This window comes from Aulonocara stuartgranti (assembly GCF_965226115.1).
Source record: "Aulonocara stuartgranti genome assembly, chromosome: 2".
NCBI classification, from domain to species: domain Eukaryota; kingdom Metazoa; phylum Chordata; class Actinopteri; order Cichliformes; family Cichlidae; genus Aulonocara; species Aulonocara stuartgranti.
The window spans coordinates 26,280,524-26,296,025 of NC_138940.1; the positions used below are offsets into that span (position 1 = coordinate 26,280,524).

General features: G+C 39.8%; 1 protein-coding gene across 5 annotated transcripts; it reads right to left on the reverse strand.

Annotated features, from left to right (window-relative positions):
• Positions 1-10: 10 nt before the first annotated feature.
• On the reverse strand, positions 11-15,014 carry tnip1 (TNFAIP3 interacting protein 1). 5 transcript variants are annotated; one of them, XM_082508387.1, is made up of 18 exons: positions 14,910-15,014; positions 10,498-10,680; positions 8,500-8,643; positions 8,292-8,380; positions 8,055-8,114; positions 7,216-7,425; positions 6,365-6,459; positions 5,841-5,994; positions 5,480-5,572; positions 5,293-5,358; positions 3,829-3,960; positions 3,584-3,712; positions 3,369-3,503; positions 3,159-3,284; positions 2,914-2,997; positions 2,304-2,519; positions 1,951-2,047; positions 11-1,745 (listed from the first exon to the last, which is right to left on the reverse strand). In XM_082508387.1, the coding sequence occupies exons 2-18, from the start codon at positions 10,643-10,645 to the stop codon at positions 1,645-1,647; spliced, it is 2,079 nt and encodes a 692-aa protein (XP_082364513.1). In that variant the 5' UTR covers positions 10,646-10,680; positions 14,910-15,014; the 3' UTR covers positions 11-1,644. The 5 variants fall into 5 exon arrangements, with proteins under 5 accessions (XP_082364513.1, XP_082364514.1, XP_082364512.1 ...); XM_082508388.1 differs by lacking the exon at positions 14,910-15,014 and adding an exon at positions 11,650-11,812 and having other exon boundaries at positions 7,216-7,386; XM_082508386.1 differs by lacking the exon at positions 14,910-15,014 and adding an exon at positions 11,650-11,812.
• Positions 15,015-15,502: the final 488 nt, after the last annotated feature.

Consider the following 15,502-nt stretch of genomic DNA (forward strand, 5'->3'; position numbering starts at 1 on the left):
AAGATACTAATGAGACATTTAGAATAGATTTATTAAGCCAGTCAAATACAAAAAGTCTCACATGTGCTTTTTTCCTACAGCAAAAAAAAAAAGAGAAAAAAAGAAAAAAGGCTAAAAACCAGGAAAATACATCTGCCATAAATTACAGCATACCTTTCAAAGTGCAATTCTGTTAATATCTCAGCTCTAGCCCATCCTGATTTTGTTCCCTGTTGATATCTTGCTAGATAAAAGTAAGCCATTTCAAACCTTTTTTTTTTTTTTTTTGAAGCCCTTCATCTGACTAGTCAAAATACACTATACTAAGTAATCGTAACTGGCATTCAGTTTAAACAGGCAAGGCTTGTTGATTTGGAGATCAGATTTAACTTTTTCCTAATAGTGTGACCTGGAGGTGTGGATCCGCTATCTGTTATTGCGACTTTGACTGCGTTAGAGCAGTTCACAGGTCAGTCGGCAAGGTGTGGGTTGCTGGTTGTTGAAGTGGATGGAAACAAAAAGTCGAGACATCCCGACAGAGGGTTTTATCCTCTGGGGTGGCTGTACTGCTGTAACTGGGTGTTTAACCACGGCCTACGAATTCTGATGAAAATCGTCCTCATTCTGCTCCTTGAGCTGAATTTGGATATTTTGTACTGCTAAGTACAACTCAGCGAGGTTATGTGACATAACAGGTATATGAGGACGCGGCTGCTGTAATCTCTTGGTACTGTGTTGGGGATATGCTGTGTGCAGTGGTACAGGATGCAGTGAGATGAGCATAAATATCGGAATGAGTGGTCAAATCAAGTCGAAGTGTTTAATGAGATTAGGTCCATCATCATGGGGGAGAAATTACCAAAAAAAAAAAAAAAAAAAAAAAATTGTGTATGTACTGCGTATTGTGTCTGATACAAACATACAATGTCAATAGCTACAATATATTGGGATTACACTAACAACATAGAAAGAACAGCATTACTAAAGACAATGATTTACACTTAGTCAATGCAACTATCAAAACAGCAGGTTATAAATAAATTATCAGTAATCACAATCGTTTTTTTTTTTTTTTTTTTTTGTTTTTTTGGCGTGATACCATCAAAATTCATTTCCCAAAATTTTTGTATTTCAACAACAACTTTTGAACAGTTACACAGTTAGGGGACAGTTCTATAACATCGATGGTATTGAAAACCCTCAAATCAATTAACATTCACATTGTAAGCTCTATGATTCAGTGTACCTATATAATCATTCATGGCTGGAATGAGTATATGTAGTCTTAGTCTTACTGGGGAATGGCTTCCTGTGACCCTACAAGTAACAAACTACTTGTTACATACTTGCAGATAGACAATCACATAGGTATATTGTCTGGAAAACAAAACAAAAAAATCTATGTTAATTATTCCAACCTATTTAACAAATGACTTAAAGTTGCCGATTTAAAAAAAAAAAAAAAAAAAAAATTAAACAATATTTCATGTGTATATTCAGAATAGCGTCACAAATAGCCTTATAAAACGCAAGTATAAACAACATTACAATAGGATATCTACAGTTCAGTAGGAAAATTATAGATCAAATCACACCTTGTCAACTCAAAAACAAACTGATTTCATGCTACTACCCAGGCTCCTTTTAAGTGGGTACGGTGATGCTTTAGTGCTTTCCAGGGTCAATGTTCTGTCGCTCCCTTTTTCCAAATCCTGTTCCAGGTGCTCCTGTCGCTGCTGCTGCTGCTGCTGCCGCCGCTGACTGATCTACGGACACCAAAGTAACATATGAACATAAATAAGCCTTACCCCACTATAGTTTACACCTCTGAGCTGAAGAACTTTAAGCATAACTAATGACAAAATTTGGCTCATTGTTTTTCCACTACATTTTAAGAGTACATCTGTTTGAATACACACCATCATGTATTGTGCAATAGAAATAAATTACATATGACTGGTTGTAACTTACCTGCATTCTCTGGTGGTGGTCGTGAACTTTCTCCTACTGCTCTGGCCCCTCTCAACCCCCTCTCAGGTTGATTGAATGACAACTGCCAAGGAAAACCCTGATTTAAAAAACAAAACAAAAACAAAAACAGAACAATTCTGTTAAAATTTCTATTCTTACTCGTTGCAATCAGCAGCCCTTAAGTCTTTGCCATAACCTAATATTGGTTATTGAATGTAAGCGTGCTGCCCCCAGCAAGTAAGGGAAGTAGAGGTAAGAGAGAAATTGAAAAGAAAAAAAAAGAAAGCCTTGTTTCTTCAGTGAACCAGAGTCACTCCAGAGACAAAGACAGAGGGGCTTTAGAGCGCCCTTACCGGGGTAACGGGTTGGAAGTCTCGTACAGGGGGTGGTGCTGCGGCGGCTGCGGCTGCGGCACCTGCTGCATTGGGCATCCGGGGAGGGAAGTGTATGGGCCAACCTTCAAGGCCCTGCGGTCCCACCTGCACAAAGGGACCACAGTAGGGAGGGCTCAGCGGGCCGTTCACTGAGTCTGACGTGGGGTCTGAGGTACGTCTTTCCTGCTGCTGCCCCTACGAGGGATCACAAGTACACATGTGATCCCCAATCAGTGCTTTGTGGCTACTCTCAGCGAATGCAGCGGCCCTGTTGTGGCACGGGACGCTGCTGACCTTCAACCCTGCTGCGGTTCTGCCTCCCACTGAGGCGTGCCAGTGTTCACCTCGCTGCTCCCAAATGCACTGACCGAAACAAGCTAGCTGCAGTGAGGCTCTTGTGATTCGTTCGGCATGAACCTACTACAGTCAAGTCAATCTAGTCTTCCACCATTCTGTCACTAGGGGGCACTAGCCTGCAAGCCTATTGGCACTTTCTTTTCAGGAGCCACACTGAACAAATATTTCACCTACTCAGTGTGACAGCGCCCTTTAATCCACCATTTCAGTGTATATGTAACACTAGCAGTACCTGTTTGTGATGCTGCATCTGCAGTCTCTCCAGCTTACATCTCTCTGTACGCTCTCTCTGACACTCGTTCTGCGCCTGATGAAGCTGCGCCACACCAACAAGTACACAACAAGAAAAATAAAGCACCTCATATTAGGGCAGGTCAGCTAGAATAGCCACTAGCAGAAAAATGATACAAAAGCTAAAGCTTTCCTGGTCACATTATATACAGGGGGAAAAAATATGTTACATGAGCACGATCTTACCTGATTGGTCAAATTAGTAATCTGACCCTGAAGTCTTTCAACTTGCCGCCTCAAGTCCTCTTTCTCTTCATTCATTCGCTCCCTGTCGCTCCTTTCTTTTCTGAAGTCCTCCTCAAAGATTTTTACCTGAAGTGCAAAGAAAGAAAAAGCAGCTGAAGGGAAATCCACACGTAACTGCAGGAGTGTGTGTAAATGTTCTGTTTATCTGACCTGTTCTTTAAGTACAGCAATTTGAGTGAGCAGCTCCTGTTTCTTAAAGTTGTTGGCCGCATCTGCAAAGTTGCCCTGGCCAGGAGGTTGTTGGGAGGATGAAGGTGAGTGTAGGTTTAAGGCTTCTTCTAAAGCCTGAATAAGACAAATCAATGTTACCCTGACAGAAACGTCCCTGCGCCCGATTACTCTTTTTGCATCTCTTCCACACTCACTCGGTTGAGGCGTTGGATCTCCTTCTCTTGGTACTCTCTCTGTTTGCTGAGGGGCACCAGCTGATCCTGCAAGTAGCGGATCTTCTGCTTCAGCTCGGCCGTCTCAGTGTTTAAACACTCCTTCTCCCCCTGGAACGAACGCGCACACACCCCATGGCTTTAAAAACACCTTTTCCACAGTCACTCTGTGCCCTGCTTTCGTTTAGACCAGTTTCACCTGGCCTTTTTCACATCTGTATTCTCACCTGGACATTTTCAATCTTGGACTTGGCCAGCAGCAGCTTCTTGTCATAGTCACGTTGCCTCTGCTCCCGCTCAGCCTCCAGCTCAAGCACAGTTTTCTGTGACTCGGCTAGCCGTTGTCTGAGGTCTGTGATCTGAGGAAAAGTGGCAATCTTTTAGTTTAGGAAATGATCACGCTGTTAAAGATCCATTTTTTTTTATAAATTTCCATAAAGTGCCTAATAATAAATAAAACCGATTAAGTAATAACCCTCCGGTATTAGCTTCAGAAATGTTATCTAAATAGACAACTAAGCCATCAAATTCGCAAACACGCACTGCTGTTTTTGTGTAACATATGAACGAACCGAGTGACGCAAATGGATATATCTAGGGTTCTGTGGTTATAACCCAAAGCTGCACGGTGTCCCTGTCTGAACGAAGTGTGAATGTAGGTTTATACATAATTGTGGGTGTGCACAACATAGGTGTGTGAGTGTCAGTGTGAGAGTGTGTACGTCTGTGTGTCTCTGCTGCCCTCTGACTGCACCACAGCAGGAAGTCAGCGGGTACCGGAGAGGTAAGGGGAATTCTTACTGAAGTGTGACAGGCCTTGTGGTAAGCATGTTCAGATCGCAAGCTATTGCAAGATTGCACCTTTTCCACTGGACAAGCACATTTAAAAAAAAAAAGGAAAAAAAAGAAAAGAAAAGAAAGAACTAGACACATACACAGCTGCTTCTCTGTCAAGTCATAAACACAAACTTCAAAGTCCTGTTTGTTAAAGTTTTTTTCAAATTATAAAATGCTTTCCATCTGTCACTTCACCCATCATAGGTTTTTTTGCTTGTTTTTCTGTTAAATCACGATATTTTACCTAATTAATGTCACGATGCTCAGTGATCAGTAATATTTTTTCTTAGTTTGGCAAAACACTTGAAACTAACTTCAACCATCACTTGGAAAAAATGTTGTTACAGACACCAGAAGCAACTTTAATTCATAAAATAAGTAATTAAGACAATATTTGAACCCCACAGGTAACCAACCTTAGTTTCTTTATATGCTGAAATGAATACAGTGGAACTCTTTAGTTAAGTTTCAGCTTTTCATAGCATGTAATCCATTTTACACACAGATCACTGAGTGTGGTGTTATGGAGAGACACCCAATGAAATTTGTGACTGGTATCTCACTTGTACTGACACTTGTTAAATCACTCATACTGGGTACAAGTGATTTACTTTAAGTCCAACAGAGCATTTAACATCTCTTTGAACTAAATTGGACCAAACAGAGCTAACTGATGCAGGTGATTCAATATTTTGAAAATGTTAAAAGAAAAAAAAAAAGAAAAAAAAGAAAGAAAGGCCTGAAATTGAAAATAAGAAAAGAAATCTAAAAAAATTTAAAATTCTTTTAAGCAGTCAAGAGCACCGTAACGCCTTCCCACACCCGTCACAGCAGCTGTAAAGTCATTACTGTACCTTCTGCTCAAACTGTGACTTCATGGCGTTCCACTGAATGTCCCACTGCTTGTTCACCTCCAGCACCTGTAAGAAGCCAGAAAGCGAAACAAACACCACTGAACATGTAGGAAACAAAATACACAGACTTTCCCCTATGGCAAAAGAGGATGAGCAGTAAGTAAGAAAGTAAGCAAGCAAGACTCACATCCTTTCTCTGCTTCTCCAAAAGCTTGATCTTCTTTTCATACACCTCGACATCACAAGGTTTAGTTGGGGTTTTCTCTGCAGCTTTTCCACTCTGGGGGGTTGGGGGAACATAAAATATTCCTAAATCCACAACATTACTACATTACGCACGTTGTAAGAGGTCACGAGTGGGAAATTCTCAGTCACAAGATTACTGTATTGAGAATAATTTAATTAAAGGTCTTTAAAAAGAACACAGATTAAAAACTGGTTTAGGTAAAAAAAAAAAAACTTCATAGAAATGTTTTAAATATGAAGCTACAGCAAATAATGTATGTATACAAATTTAAATAAATCAATTTTAATTAAACTGAAACTACCTTCTGCGGTGTGGTGGCCTCCATTTTGGGTCGGACAGCCGCAGATTCCTCCTTCACCGGCTCCTCTTTGGCCTCTGGAGTTTCAGCGTCAGGTGGCAACGCAGTTGCTGCTGCCGCTCCTGTGACCAACTCCTTAAGTTTCTGATTTTCCTGTCTACACCGGCATGAAAATGAAAATGATAGTGTTTGAGAACTAGGTCTCATTCTAAGACATGGCCGTCATCATGCTCCAGCTACTGGAGGCCTTCTGGGAAGAACCTACAACACCAGAAAGCCCTGGAGTAATCCCCTTCAGAAGTGAAAGCGCGCTGAATTGTTAACATCAAGGGCAAAGTAAAGATTAGGCGATAAATATTTTATTAACAGTAATGAGAATTTGACTCGAAATAAAATCAAACGATAAGAAGCAAAACAGTCCCACAAAAAAAAAGTTAAAAAACAGATCAGAAGAAAAGAGAACAAGATGTCAGAGCGATAGTATTGTTTTATTTGTAGCACAGTCACATCAAAAGGAGAAACATTACCTCAGCTGTTCCAAGTCTCGATTCCTGATATGATGATCCTCTTCCATTTTCTTTCGAAGCTCATTGTTCTCTTGTCTGAGCTGCTCGCAGAGAGTCTATAAAGCCAAGAGAGGACAATATTAAACACCGTTCTGACATTTTCTTATTATCTGTACTCAATCATATATCCAGAAATGCCATCAACCCAGTGGCACAAAGATAAACTTATGTTGAGTTTTAAATTACATCGGAATGCAAGTCACGTGTAATAATCTAACAGATAAGGAAATGCCATCTGTTTTATCTGATAAATCAAGCTTTAGTTTCCTATTTTCATCCCATTAAATAACACTTTTGTTGCCCACAGGGTTTTGAGGAAAAATTAATGTTCCATGTAGTGAAAGTAGTGAGACTTTAAAAATATTTTATTGAATGTTTTAGAGGTTCTACACAGAGCACCAACTACGTGCAGCTTCATTTTATTTTTTTTAAAGTTATTGAGTCTCCAGAATACTTGTTCTACCACAAAACACACTTAAATTACTCTTCAAGTTCTGAAACCACATCCGTCCGAACGAAGTATTATTGCATCTGTAGTTTTACTCTCGCGACCCGTCAAATCTCACACAAAAAAGCTTTTAAAGTCATCAAGTTATGCCGAGCGTGCCGTAGCAGTAGTATTTAGCGTGATAGTTTCGAGTTGCTATAACAAAATTCAGATTTTATATTTTTCTTTAACATGACTGATCATTGTATATACACTTGGTATGCTCTTGCACTATTACAACACTTATAAATCACTATTTATAATAAGCACTGTGGTGATTTGTCACATTTTTTTAGTTTTATGACACAGTAGTTGTGCGCAATACCTGTAGGAGGGAGGTCCTCTGTTCATTCTTTTGGACTTTCGAAGAAAGATGATGAAACTCCACAGCCATGCGGCCAAGGTGCGCTAACAGCTGGTTTGGGTTGGACTCCTCAGCAAATATGCTGAATGAGCTCTCAAGCCTCTTCAGCTGGCTCGCTAGCTCGATGTTCTCCTGAGGAAGGAGGGGAATTACTCCTACTGCTGACCCGGCCTGAAGATACCCACACAAGTAACCAGTCAGTCACCTGTTCTTCTCAAGCTGACTCAGTGAGCGTGTTCTCAATTACATCTCAATTATTTAAAACACCATTCTGTAAGAGTCATCGTTCTCTATGAAAGGGAGCAGCCGATTTGTATGAAAGGCAAACTAGTTGGTCCTGTTGGGTTTATTTTTACTCTCCACAGACTACAATTAGCTTTTCTACTTTCGCCAACATATATTTTAGATAGCAAGGTTGGCTAAATTTGTTAGAATATGTGACAGGCTGGCCACTAGCATAGGTTTTAACATGTTCACCTCAACACTGGCCTCGTGTCCTGTTAACACATCCCCTGGGATTTAGTATGTGAATGAATCAGCGGTGTAATTCTAGTCAGTGACAATCCTGGACTTTCCCCTGACTGACTCAGGCTGGAGCTACCAGTATTGAGTTTTTTGGTGAGTCAACACACCAAGGATGTATGTCCAATATTGAGGAAATGGCTATAAAGAGGAATGATTAAATTTAACCTCACTAAACCGAAACCTATACAAAATAATATCCTTTTAAAGGGTAAAGAATAAATGCTAAAAATAACCATATGATTCAAATAGATTTGAGCTATTCATCTGGTACGTACTGTCAATGCCTCTGAAGTCTTTCCCTCCATATTCACCACCTCAAACTCTGAAATGGCATCCTATAAAAAAAATATACACACACACACACAACTCGAACATGATCCCAAAAAACAACGACGAAGTGAACATTCTCCAGTCGGACGTTATATTTTAGGCCCTGATAATGCCTACATCTAGTCTTAAAATAATAACAGGGTCATTTCTACCTGAACAGAAAGCAGAAACAAATTATTTACATTGGGCTTCTCTGGCTGAAGAGTCTTTCCTAAACAGCTCGATTGCTCCTCCTTCTGCTCAGCTGTGGTATGTAAACAGGGTTTATTACCTGAAATACACCAAATGAATATCAATGGTAACAATCAGCCAAATGCTGGCCACACTGTGTAATAATCCAAAAATGTGAAGAAAAGTCTTCTTCGTTGCCTTTAAGTATGTGAAACCTACTTTGTGTCTCAGTTTGAATGGGCCCTCCCATACACAAACTGGCTGCGAAGCTGGACGATTTCAGGGCTTCGTTGTCTCTCACAAGTTCCTCCACTCGCTGTCGAAGCCTCGACGCCTCTGACTGAGACTCTTCCAGCAAATCACCTGCAGGTATTGGAGAGAGCTCGTCTCTATCTAGTAACACCTTCACTTAATCTTGCTTTGTTTCTACTGGCAAACCCTGTTGTCACTAAAAATATCAGCACAACAACAAACAACGTGTGACAGAAACTCTGTGAGAAAGTAAGGACTCGTTTAGTTAGTCACTGAGCCATTCACGTTGTTAGCATGTGAGTTTTTAACTGGATGACCAAAGCAGATTTTCAGGTTTCACTACATTTCACCATAATTGCTGAATGACACTTTAGGATATGATGCTACAACATCACATGTTGTCTTTGTGCCTATGTCAAATTTGTTTTAAATGACAAATGTGTTATTTAAAATGTCTGTTCAACTTTCTGCTGCTACAGAATTCAAGCTGAACAATCTCAACTTTCTGTGTAGAAAATTTTGGAAAAAAACTTTATGAGCTTCCACTGTGACCAAGAAGCACATGGTAACTCGGCGCTCTAACATCAGTAAAAGAAAGCCACCATCGAAGTTGGAAATCCAGTGGTATTACGGACATAATGAGCCGAAAAGAGCAGTCTAACTGAAGTAGATGTTCCATCTTACTGAGCTGAGGATGAAGATCGTGACCAAATTAAAGGTAGACTCGAAACAAAGGACACAACTCCCCTCACTCACTGACAAAATCCCATCACAGGAGATACTTGTAGGTGTGAACACAGCTCTACCTCTAGCTCTCCCGACTACCAATAGCACTAAAACCAATGAGCTTATATATGTCACTGCCACAATAATAAAAATATTGATCTACTTTTAGTCCAAGTAGGCTGGAGAAATAATGGAAGAACACCTGGGAGGAAGAAACGACAACACCAAAGCCAAGTGGCTGGTGGATCTATGAGCACCAACCTCACAGAAAAAGTGCCAATCAAGATCACAAAGGCAGACACCCAGCAACGAGCCTCAAGAATGAAGAGCTAGACAGCACCAAGACCTAAAATAATTGAAGATGATAGATGAAGAAGCTAACACACCATGGACACCTGGCAGCACAAATAAAAGGGACTGCTAACAGCAGGTACTCCTCCGCACTGGATAACAAAGGCCAGAACAATCTGAGCATGAAGGATCCCCCACCATCAAACTACAAGCCAGCCAATTACCTGCTTAACATGGAAGATCAACTCAGGGTCTCATGAACTAGGCTGAGTGGCCACATGAGTCAATATAGGACACATGCAGATCAGAAGAGCACTGGAAATAACAGCACTGGGTCCAAGGACCCACGTTGAAGGCTGTGCAAAGGAGCCCCGGAGACTATGTAGTGCATTGTCGACACAATCAAGAGGCTGGGATAGTGTACAGGAACATCTGTGCTACATATGGAATAAAAAGCCACACTTCTTGATGGGAGATACAGCCAAGGATGGGTGAGAACAACAAGCCTAAGGTCCTACGGGACTTCAAGTTCTAGACAGTCGTGTGGCTGCTAACCATAGTGGTGGATGACAAAGAGCAGAAAAAGCCTCGTCTATCACATTGCAGCAGTGATAGACATGGTAATCCCAGTGGTGAGCACAATCTGAAAGCGAGTTCACAAGAAAACAAAAAAGTACCAGTGGCTGAAAGAAAAACTGGAGCAGTGTGGTAACAGGAGCATTAGGAGCTGTAACCCCAAGATTGGAAGAATGGCTCCAGCAGATTCCAGGCACAATGTCAGAGGTCGCTGTCCAGAGGAGTGCAATCCTAGATACTGCACAGAACTCTCAAACTTCCAAGCCTCTGGTAAAGGATCACCACACCCCCAGGAGTTGAAAAGGACTGACACACAAACAGACGCACACGGCCTTAACTTCAACTTGAGATAACTAGTCTTTAGAAACATACCTAAGCTCTTAAGTCCCTTCATCCGTTCTCTCAGCATGCTGTTCTCCTCCAGCAGCTGCCGATAGCTGCTCCCTCCTCCAGCCTCATCCCTGGCCTTGACCTCACTCCCACCCGGATCATAGATGCGGTACGGTCCTTTCCCCTCCATTGCAGTTGCTCACTTCCTACACATCGTCCTCTGAACTGTGGAAAGAAGACACAAACTGGTATTTTTAACTTAACAAAAATATCAGAAGCTACGCAGCAGGAGACACAAGAACACACAGAAGAAGTCAGGAGTAGCTGACCTTTACAGAAAACAAAGAGTTTTCTAACAGGCTGAAAAAGTAAACAACTGGAAAAAGAAATCTTGGCAATTTTTACATTGTGAGGTTATATTTAAGTTCCGACTTAAAATTGTGTCAGTGACATAGGTGATTTGAAAGTATAACAGGTACACCACAAGATCACCAAATACGCTCGTACTCTCTCTCAAAGTTGAACACTTGAACATAAGATAAAGTTTTATAACAGGAGCTCGAAAGTAAAAGCAAATATGCTCAAATGACATTAATACCACCCGCTTTTTGTTTTATACTATACAGCGTGACACTAACGACCTGTTTCTAAGTTATCATTTCTAACAGGACGACTGTAGACTATGAGCGAAACGTTGGACGGAAAATAAAAATCCGACGACGACTTTGAGAGGACAAATGCTGTACTATGAACCCTGACAGAGTCGGACATATGGCAAAAATGTGTTAGCTATGGTGATAGCATATTATGACAACTACAACGTTCTTATCCTGGGAAAAAGGGAACAAAAGCAGAGCAAAAAAATAACAAAACAAAACAAAATGTAATGCAAATCCAAGTAACACACATCTATCCAGGAGACCAGGCTCAAATACACCACAATCTAGCAAATGACAGCTACCTTGATTGGCTGAAGAAAGCTAATATTAGTTTTCGCTGTTGTCATGCAAATTGCTAGCAACATCCTCGTTAGCTGTCGGCTAGCTAACACTAGATGACTGTGCGGGAAACGAAGGCGCTAAACTCCCCTTATTTTTCCTCTACAGAGACTGTAATCGATTCGGTAAATCGCTGGAAACGCGGAGATAAACGCCAAGCCAAAACAACAAAGAGGTGGCTTTTTTTGCTCGGTACCTTTCAGCTCGCAGTGGCCTCTCGTCTGCCCAGACATGTATTGCGGAAGTGGTCTACTGAGTCTATGCTGTAACCTGGGAAATTCCACCTCGCAACGTTTGGTAAACAGCGATGATTGACAGCAACGTGGCCAATCGCAGCTCGGCTCTATCAGAGGGGCACCAACAGGAGCAGCTGACCTTAATGTAAACACTGGAGCAAACGCTCTACATGTATTCTAACCGTGGCGGTATTACCAGAATTGCCAAACCTGTTCACATGATCTACTTTTAGGCACCAATATCCATATATGGCAAAATAGTGAATGATGCAATAATTCGATGGTAAGTAAGACTCATAATAATAATAATAATAATAATAATTTTTAAATCCCCTATATTTTCTCTTGAATTTTAATCATTTTAATTATATTTCGTATTAACATTATTATTGTTTTTACTGTGTACTCACTGAACCCCGACTACCACTCCCATCCCCCCAAAGTCATGAGACAAACCCCGACCTTTTTCACTCAGTGACTTTTTTCCCTCATTGATAAATTCAGAGATGGAGCTGGTGGGGGTTTCTGTGATTGCATCACATATTTCCTCTGAACTGAGAGGGCAATACGTTTTAGTTCGAGTTACGCAGATTTTTTTTTAAGCTGAACTAAATTATTGTTAAGAGATGTGTAATGATGAGTTTAGAGCTGGAAGAAAACTTGTTATTCCATCCACATTTTTATGCAAACGAAACACTGGATAAATTAAACATTTGTTTACATTTTTAAAAAAAATGAGCAAATCGTAAATGTGGTTAAAAAATACATTTTAAAAAAGTAGTTTCCTGAAAAACGTTCAAACACACTGTGTTTTGTCTATTTCCTGATTAACTATCTAGTTGATCAAGAAATTGATTAGTTTTAACTGTGATATAACAAATAAAATGAAGATGAACTATATGTTTTATAAATAAGTTGAATAACTGACTTTTATGTTTTTTGAGCTTGTATAAGAGTTCAGCCTGTGAGATGTGAATATTACAGTAGTTATATTCTTTTTTTCCCAGTCCATTAATATGAGGTATTAAGAGTGCACACTGTACCTATAACACAATCAACCCCAAATATTAGTTTTTTCAGTGCTGACCTAACTCTTTTTAATTAACCGTCCACTTGAGTTATATCTGTGTTGTCCCAGGAAAGGAGGAACACCCATATATTGTTAGACAAGGAAAACGTGTACAGTGCAAAATTAACAGACTCATCATTTATTGGATGGAACTTTTACTTAAAACCGTGTTTCTCACACATTGCTCACTGTATTTGACCAGAACTGTCCCAATTTTATTGAAGACCCCCCCAAGAAGGCTAAAATTAATCACTTGGAGCAATAGTGACATCTTGTGGGAATTAACGAACAGATAATCTGCAGTTATGTTTCTTCCTCAGGGAGTAATTTACGTTGTTCCTCTGGTAGCTGGAAACACAAAGTGTGATACTTGATCATTCAGCTTGTGGCTACACACAATCACACTGAACCACACAAGGATATTCCCGACTAAGAAGCCTCCTGCGTAATTTGTAATAAAAATCTTACACAAATAACAAGTAAAACTGCCATACATGACATAATTTATACCAAACCTCATCTAATCTTATACTTGTGTTTAGCTTTTCTATTATTGTTACTTCCTGTCATGTAAAAACTCTACTGGTGTGTTACTGACTTAGTGTTAAAACTGCTTTAACAGAGAAATCAGCTTGACTTTCAATAGAATTTCCTTTTACTCATTGATGTCTTTGACTTAACTTCTCTGACAGAAAATCTTACTGTAAAGAAAGAGAATAAGTGAGAAAACAAGAGACAGTGGGTGGACAGCATGTGATTTAAGACAACACGCCTTATTTGAAAATCCTTTCACAAATCAGCTATAAATGCCCTTTTCAAGTCAAGTGAAAAATCACATGCTTCAACTAAAGCCACGTACAACAATGAAACAATAGGCATACGCACATATGCACACACAAATCCCTTTGGCCATAAAAGTCTGGTAAAAATGTGTGACTGTGGTCCCCAGAGAGCCATTTAGTGTCTACAGGAAAAAGCAACAGCACAGCTCATGTGGCTGTCACACACACAGAAGTTGTTTTTTCCTCATTCCTGTGCCTGCCAACATTTACATTGCCCATATTTTTTTTTGGTGCAAAGTGTTTCCACTTCGGGCTGCTGTGGTGTGCAGAAATGATAAACAGGCTGATGACTCTGAGACTGCCAGAAGAAAACAAAAACTACAGGCCTGAGGATACAGGAAATGTCACCATCATTCAGTCTTGCTGGGTGACAAACTGCACACTTTTTCTTATGCTCCCACCAACATTTGACAATATTTTAAAGCACTGCACAAAGCTAGCAGAATGAACACATGGTATGTTTGTTTGTTTGTTTTTTTAAATGAGCAATCCTCAAATTTGAGCCCTTCTCTAAACCCTTTTTGTCTGTAGCACAGAGTAGGCACCTCACCCTGCTGAGACAGGGACGCTTTCTCATCTCCCAGCAGTGGAAATTAGCAGCTGATAGTCATTAGTTCTGTGCTACTTAATACAAAAAGTCCTTTTGTTAGCCAAGTAGTGACCAGCCATCGTTCTCGAGGCATTAAATCAGGGACATTATTGCTGCTGAGACTATCACAATGCAAAAAAACCTCAAAAATTGGGCTACATGTCACTGGCAACAGATACAAATGTATTTTAACATTTTACAGGTTACTTACATCAATTTTAGTTTAAAAAAAAAAGTTGTAGACTTTATAAAATCCAAGACTTTGTATTAGCTTGACAAATACAGTTCGTCTAGGCCTGTGTGTAATGGATACTAACAGATTTTTTTATGATAGTGAGTAAATCAGTTTTAAAGTATAATTTGAGTTCTTTTATCTTCAGTTTTTATAATCCACAACATATTGAAAACTGTTTTTAAATGGAAAAAACAAACGCAAAACAAGTTTTGAGAGTAATGATAATATACACTGTGGTCAGTATATACAACAGATTTTTATACAATATTTATCACAAATCTCTTCTTTTCTAGCGTGATGCATGTTTTCACTGTTCCATTTGCCCAAAACATTCTGTTGCAAACAAAGGGCAGCCTACAACTGAGAACAAAAACTGACCCACCCAAAACTATATTTTAAAAAAATCACATATCTATAAATATTCACACATCTAAAATATTCTTTACTTACATTTCAAATGTTAAAACAAATAAACAACAACTCACCCACACATTTAGCTCGTATCGGAGAGGCACTTTTTAAGGAAACTGGTGAATTGGGGGAAGCGATTTTACTGTGAGACTTGGGGAATTCCCATAACCCATAAAATGGCCTGATACTGAAGGCTCAGAACCTGGTGTGTGTCCAACTGTTTGGCCTGCCTTTGCCAACACATGAATGGAAAGCTGTATACATTTAAATCATTTATGTGCAGCAGCTTGCAGTTTGCAGCACATGCACGTGCTTCATATAAGGATGCATGGCAAAAAACCTACAATACTGAATGATACAAAAGAGCCACTGGGCACATAATGTGACAAGTATAACAGAGAAAAATGCAAAGACAACTTATTCTAGTGTGTATGCACAGTGTGGTAGGTCTACATGCAGAACAGTGCTTGGCTTGTTTGCATGAAGGAACCACAGTTATGAAAACTATAACAACATGAAGTCAACGGCTAAAGCAATATCTTCGACTCCCTCTGAGAACTGAGCACCTTTGAAATATGTAAACTTGAATCTGTTTAATTTATGCAGTACGAGCTCATCGTTGCTACAGCAAAAAAAAAAAAAAAAAAAAAATCCCCCATTATCAAAA

Coding starts and splice junctions, on each gene's coding strand:
- tnip1 (XM_082508387.1), bottom strand. CDS start 10,645: ATGGAGGGGAAAGGACCGTACCGCATCTATGATCCGGGTGGGAGTGAG. Junction 8,381..8,499: donor CATTCAAACTGAGACACAAA/GTAGGTTTCACA, acceptor GGTGTATTTCAG/GTAATAAACCCTGTTTACAT. Junction 7,426..8,054: donor AGACTTCAGAGGCATTGACA/GTACGTACCAGA, acceptor GGGTATCTTCAG/GCCGGGTCAGCAGTAGGAGT.